This window comes from Cebus imitator, unplaced genomic scaffold (genome assembly GCF_001604975.1).
Source record: "Cebus imitator isolate Cc_AM_T3 unplaced genomic scaffold, Cebus_imitator-1.0 Scaffold397, whole genome shotgun sequence".
Classification (NCBI taxonomy): domain Eukaryota; kingdom Metazoa; phylum Chordata; class Mammalia; order Primates; family Cebidae; genus Cebus; species Cebus imitator.
In genome coordinates this window covers 108,787-115,710 of record NW_016107712.1, presented here as the reverse complement: position 1 = coordinate 115,710, position 6,924 = coordinate 108,787, and the positions used below count along the sequence as shown (strand labels likewise).

General features: G+C 39.1%; 2 protein-coding genes across 2 annotated transcripts in view; one reads left to right on the top strand and one right to left on the bottom strand.

Moving 5' to 3' along the window:
* The window catches only part of BDH2 (3-hydroxybutyrate dehydrogenase 2), a 22,431-nt gene that overhangs the window by 9,175 nt on the left and 6,332 nt on the right, over positions 1-6,924 (bottom strand). Inside the window, exons 4-5 of the mRNA XM_017508648.2 lie at positions 5,458-5,554; positions 3,994-4,129 (exon numbers count right to left, since the gene is read on the bottom strand). Coding sequence (XP_017364137.2) covers positions 3,994-4,129; positions 5,458-5,554 — 233 coding nt within the window. The remainder of the gene's footprint in view (positions 1-3,993; positions 4,130-5,457; positions 5,555-6,924) is intronic.
* LOC108289238 overlaps positions 1-6,924 on the top strand; it is a 23,318-nt gene that overhangs the window by 14,882 nt on the left and 1,512 nt on the right. The window lies entirely within an intron of this gene.

Sequence of the window (6,924 nt, the reverse complement as noted above, 5' to 3'; positions counted from 1 at the left end):
CTGGGGTCTGTTGGGGGGAAATAGGGGAGGGACAGTGGGGGGTGGGGAGTTGGGGAGAGATAGCATGGGGAGAAATGCCAGATATAGGTGATGGGCAGGAAGGCAGCAAATCACACTGCCATCTGTGTACCTATGCAACAATCTTGCATGTTCTTCACATGTACCCCAAAACCAAAAATGCAATAATTAAAAAAAAAAAACAGAGGAGGAGGGGCATGTTCAGACTTGGGATGACAAAGATTACTCTGGTGCCCAGAGATCACTGGAAGCTGATTCAGGGAAAGAGTGCTAGAAGTGGAGCTGCAGAAATGTCTATGAGTAGCTGAGGAGGAGAGGGCAGAGGCAGGATGGGCAGGACCTGGTAGATGGTTGCTGCAGGGAGGGTGGGCCTCACCAATTTAGGGCAGTGTTTCTTAAGAACACGTTCTTCAGAATTCCTCCACTAAAATGTGAATTTATTAAAGATGAGGGTCTTTGGCTGTTTTGTCCTCCTGGACAGTGTACACAATAGGCAGTCAATAAACGTTGATGAATCAGAATCTCCTGAAGTGCTAGTTTAAAACACAGATTGCTGGGTCCTGTCCCAGACCTAAATAAATAATAAAGAAAACTTACGAATTTAAAACTGTTTTCAAACTTTACTAATTATTACATGTATGTGGAAGTCTCAATGGCAGTGTAAAAGGTCTAGAGAAAAAAATGACTTCTGTTGGGATGAATTTCCTTAGTAGCTTTTAGAAAAAGAGGTGTAGGAAAGGGGAAAGTGAATGATTGAATGGATCTAGGACCAGTGTGGTCAACATGATCTGATTCCTTAGGATATTCTGATTTTGCTTTGAGATTTAGCTACTAATTGCCCCTAAAAGCAGAATCTAAAATAATCCCAAGGCACTTGCTGAATGGGCTAAGTGGATACAGGGAGAGGCTGACTGTACCCCAACCAAGTTAAGGAAGACAGCAGGTGAAAAAATAATGTTTAACTCAATTGTGTGTTTTACATAATAAAGAGGACCATAATGAAATGGGGTTCTCATAAAAAGGATCAGGAATGTTGGTCAAGTGTAATGGTGTTGAAAAGTAAGCCTTAAAATTGTTCTTTCTTATCCAATTTAGCAAATAGTATACCCCATGTAAAATACATACAGAATACATATACCCCAATTTAATACATAAAGATGGGTTATTAAGTAGGTTCAATCCCTAGTCTTCTAGAGAAATGCCATATTATCTCAGGCAAAACCTTAGAATAAAGTCATCTAAGAGATACTAGTGCTGCCCCTAACACTTGCACTATCCATTCAGCCAAGCTCAGCCAAGGCCCTCTGCTTCTTCTAGAGCCCATAGTCTGTGCCTGTTCCCATGCTGCCTTCCCAGTCCAGGTCAGAAGCTGTCCTCATGGTGTCAGGCTCTCCCTGGCTCCTCAGGCAATCGCCCTCTCTGGCAGGCATGACTATAAAGTGAAGTGACTGGTACATAGTACTGCTCTCTAGGATTGATCTCCCAGAAGCTTAAAATACCACTCAGGAGTTCCTCGAGCTGTATCTAGTTAGTCTTACTCTGACCCAGCCCTTCTGTCTCCATTCGCCAGGGCTTAGCCCCTAACCCTGGTGGAACTGACTACTTAGGTCTCCAGTGGTCCAGCTTGACTAACAACCTTGATTCATTTATTCATTTGACAAATGTTTGCTGAGCACCTCTATATGCTACAGACTCTTCTAAGATACAGCAAGGGGCGGGGGGAAAGCAAGCAAACAAACCAACCCAAATAACAAAGATATCCCCAAATCTTTGCCCTAATGGACCTTTTCTTCTGGTGGAGCCTGGATTCTGCATTTACCTCGTCTTAAAGTATTTTCAACTTGTCCTCTGCCTTTTGATTGATCTTCCAGTCTTGGAATGCTTTCCTGTGTATCTACCCATGAACAAAAATTTCCTATGAGTGTTCCTATGTTCTGACCAGCTGACCTTCCAGATCTGCCTAGACTCCAAATCCTGGCTTCCCCTGGAAAGTTCTAACCTGGGATATGTGCATCATAGTTAGTGATACAGAGGCTCCCAGATAATTATGGCTGGAAATGATTGTATAATCTATTATCCTCATTTTTTAGCTAAAAGAAATATGTACTGGGAGGGTGCAAGTGCCATCTCTATGACACATGACTAATTAGGGGCAGGGCTTAGACTGTACCTAAGGACTTTTGATGATGGAGTCCCAGACCAGGATTCAGTTTTGTCAGGGTCACTTTAAACAAATGGCACTGGAACCTTCTAATACCATATCCCTGCCATTAACAATTCTTGAGATTTTTTTTTTAAACAAATCTGTGATTTTGCCTCATATGGATCATTGTTAAGACGTAAATCACAAGCAAACTCACTAGTTTGCAAGTTAATGTTTGTGTATTTTAAAAATTAACAAAATTTTGCATTTCAGAACCACTGTACCCCATACCTACTTCCTTTACTAAAATTTAGAGCCTGGTTTTGCAAATGAGTCTCATGCATGTGCAACAGTCTTACCCACTATGACCTAAGCTTTCCTCCTATACCGTAGTCTCTGCTTTACCCCTATAACCTATGCAAAGGATCCGTCTTCAAAAATACATTCGTGTTCCAAATAATATAGATTCTCATAAACTCCAAAGATGCTAAAAAAGCAACTTACATTAAAAAAAAAAACAATTTGTTTAAAAATTTGCTAGTTCAACATTCTGTGGACCCACCCAAAGATCCCTTCTAGGCATTAAACAGGTAGATTTTTTAAAAGTTCCTTCATTACTAAGTTTACTAATTTCTCTAATTTTCCTGTTAATATTCATCTGGACCCTTCTTGACATTAGGTTGAATATTCAGAGCAGAGTATCAGCCCTGCTGTGTCATTAACAAAGCTCTTCTCCTGCCCTGATGTGGACAGGACATTGAATCCAGTTGGGATGGAAGGGAAAAGTGGTTCTTCTGCATTTCACTAAGTTCAATTTACAACCTTCATTTGAGCTGGCTCTGTACTCGGTCAACCCCTTTCATTGTCTCTGCCTGTGCTGTCTGCTACTATTGGTTTACATTTGAAGTCAGGGATGTATGTTACTCATATTTATATTCCCCTAGCACACCTTATATAGTGATTTATACCAAGAGGTACTTAATGCTTGTTTACGAAATAAAATTTAAAACACTGATGCATTGTGTGAAGGCTTGAGAATTCAAGGGAAGCAGGCCCAGGAGGAATGCTCTCTTGAGCACACACTGTCCCTCACCTGCCCATTACCATTGTGGCTCAGATCAAAACAAGAGCGAAGGAAGAAGCTTCAGGGTAGAGAAAAGCAATGGGGTACATCCATCTCGACAGTGTGAGCCTAGACGGAAATTCATGAAGAGGCTCAACTTCTAGGCTTCAAATCTTGGTTCTAACCACATGCTAGTTGTGTAACCTTGAGCAAGTTGCCTAAACTCAGTTTCATCTTCTGAACAATGGATGAGATAACAGTACCTACCTCTTAGGATCCTTCTAGTCCTGTGTGCCTCCCTGCTGGTACCTCTGCCTGGAATCCTCTCCCATGACACCTGAATGATCAGCTCTCTCACTTCTTTTGGACTGCTATGACAATTTCATCTTTGCAGTGGAGTCCAGAGGGGCCTCATTGATATCCTACCTCCTTTCTCTTCATTATACTTAACAACCATGCCACATATTCTGTGTCTGTTTGATTACTAATTGTCCCATCACACCCCCAATAATGGCACCTGCCTTATAGAAGGCACTTTGTTTAGTTCACTCATGTGTCTTCTGTGCCTAGAGTGGAGCCTGGCATGTGGAAAGTGCTTGATAAATATTCCTTGAGTAGATGAACTGGAAGGTTAAATAGATTAATTTATGTGAAATGCCTTGATATAAATGTTCCATGCATGTTAATCATTATGTTAGTTATTATCATTCTTCAGCACATGTGAGGATCCTTTCTGTGTGCCCAGTATGGAGACCTAATGTGGTGCTTAGCCTGGTGGTGGTGGTGGTGGTCTTACTTTAGGAAGGAATGCCTTGATCATCAGGTACATGCTGCGCACATTGAGATTCATCGAGAAGTCCCAGTCTTTCTCCTCACAATCCAGGACAGTTCCATGATGGACAAAACTAGACGCGTGATTAAACAATGGGGGAATTGTTGCCATTAAAATTTTTCTGTTCCATTTGCTGATTATTTCTGTTATCACTTCATGACTTAGACCACTGTCTCTTTCCTTATCAAGATTTTAAACAATTCAAATATTATTGCTTAGTATGTCATATTGGTAAGAATCCCAACAACTTAAGCTAGAAGTGTCATCTGAAAACAAGATCCTTCTTGTTTTCCAAACAAGAATATGGTCACCGATCATAAGAAACTTTATACTAATTGTGTTGAAAACATCAATGCCATTAAAAACAAACAACAAATAAAGGAGAACAGGGCTGGGCATGGTAGCACACACCTGCAGTCTCAGTTACCTTGAAGGCTGAGGCAGGAAGATTACTTGAGCCCAGGAGTTCCAGGGTGCAGTGAGCCATGATCATTCTACTGCACTCCAGCCTGGGGGACAGAGGCAAATCCTGTCTCAAAAAAAAAAAAAAAAAAAAAAGAGAGGAAACATCTGCCCTATTTGTCTATTTGATTCCTATGATTCCTATTTCAAGAGCAACAGTGCCCTCAGGTGGCACAGATTTAGAACTGTCAAGGGAAATCAAAATCTCAAGGAAAACAAGTGTCTCAACATCTCAGCAGCAAAGTGATATTGCTAGTGTCATAACGTTAACATACTGAGAGATGTTCGCTTGTTGTATGAGCGACATTAAGGCAAAACAAAAAAAACCCTTAAAGTAGCCTTCACTCTTTTTCAAGTTATACTTTCTGAGGGAAGCTTCCTAAACACTGAGACCTTTATTGATTTGGTCCTCTGGACCCAAATTATGTAATTAATTATAAAATATTATTGGCTGTGACTTCCATGTACCACAGTTCTGCCAGTTCAATCAGAATGTCAGTTTCATGACAGCAGGAACCACATAGTATATTTCTACATCCCCTACATGGCTGAAAATTTAATAGATGCTCAAAAACTAACTTTGCTAACTATTGGTTTCATGTTTCTGAGTATATTCTTATATGAGGATGGACTATTTATAAAATAGATCATCAGAAATTATTGCTTTAACTTCCATACATTATAACACAAAATACAGCTTTGTATCAGTACCAGCTGTTTTAAGTAGACTTCATTTGCCCCAAATCATGTCAAACTCTAAGGCTGTCTTACCTGCTGAATCTTATGTATCATGAAAATGCTGTGTAAAATCTACCCATATTTCCCAAGAAATATGTCATGGTTCACAACAAATGATTTTGCCATATTTTCAAAATTATTTGGGTGAAAGTCATAGAAAAGTTTCTGTAAGAAAAGTGAAATTAAAAAGTTACGAATTACCCAGCAACATTAAAGAGAACATCAAGTCTCTCAATTTCATTGGCAAACTGATCAATTTGTTTCTTCTTTGTGACATCGAGGACACGAGTTTGAATACCTGAAAAATAAAACAAAAGGCACTATTCCTAAAACTGTTTAGCCTTGAAGGTTTATCTCTTTTGAAGTATGAAGTGTGAAGACTACAATATCTATCCAGTTAGGCTTCATAGATTGCTGACCTTCTTACTAGGGTCTTAAGAATCTTCAGAATCTCATTAGTAAACATAAAGCCCCATCTTGACTCCTCCAGTAACTCAGCCATCCCTCTTCCTTCCTCTCTGTACATTTTCCATATTGAATAATAAGGGTCCTTTCTGAGTAATGGCTTTATAGTGAAGTATGACTGATGAACATTAGATGTTTCTCAGTAAGCCAGCAGTAATAACTAAAATTGGGTTCATCTGAGCCCATCCTTCCCCTGCCAGAGACTGGGTTGATGGTTCCTATACAGTAATGTTGAATTTTGTCTGAGTGAGGGGTGGGGAAGAGCAGGGATTGTGGAATAAAAGATTGTTTCTATTTGTGAGCTTCCCCTTTATGTCATTTTCATTATTTATTTTCTGTTAGTCAAAGGTATCCAGTCAAATACATGTATTTCTGGAGTAAAATGCAAGGAGAAGCAAAGAGGGGATCAGAAGAATGAATGACACACTTGAAGGCTAGACATGAGAGATTTAGCATGGCAGGAACCTGAGAGATATACACCATACTAGTTACTGAGAAACTCTGAACAGTGTCTAACAAAAGCAGCAGTCATCATTATAAATATATACACATTATTTATAATGTGCATAATATATAATTTATAACATAATGTATTAATATGCACATGTATATTATATATGTATAATATGTATATGCATAATATATCATTATAATGTATAATATATAATTTACATACTATAATATATATTTGCATATAATATATAAACATATATTATCTATTTATAATTTATAATACATATCACATACATTAGAAATATATGCATCATATATTAATACATAAACAATTATGTATTATATATAATACACATAATATACTATGATTTATAATTTATACTATAAATAATATATATATGGTTGATTTTATTTTGGGGGAATATAGAAAGAAAAGATGAATAAAGAAAGGGAAGACTGAAAGCCAGGTGCAGTGGCTCATGCCTATAATCCCAGCACTTTGGGAGGCTGAGGTGGGCAGATCAACTAAGATTGGGAGTTTGAGACCAGCCTGACCAACATGGAGAAACCCCATCTCTACTAAAAATACCAAAATTAGTTGGGTGTGGTGGTGCATGCCTGTAATCCCAACAACTCGGGAGGCTGAGGCAGAAGAATTGCTTGAACCCAGGAGGCAGAGGCTGCGGTGAGCGGAGATTGCACCACTGGACTCCAGCCTGGGCAACAAGAGCGAACCTCCGTCTCAAAAAA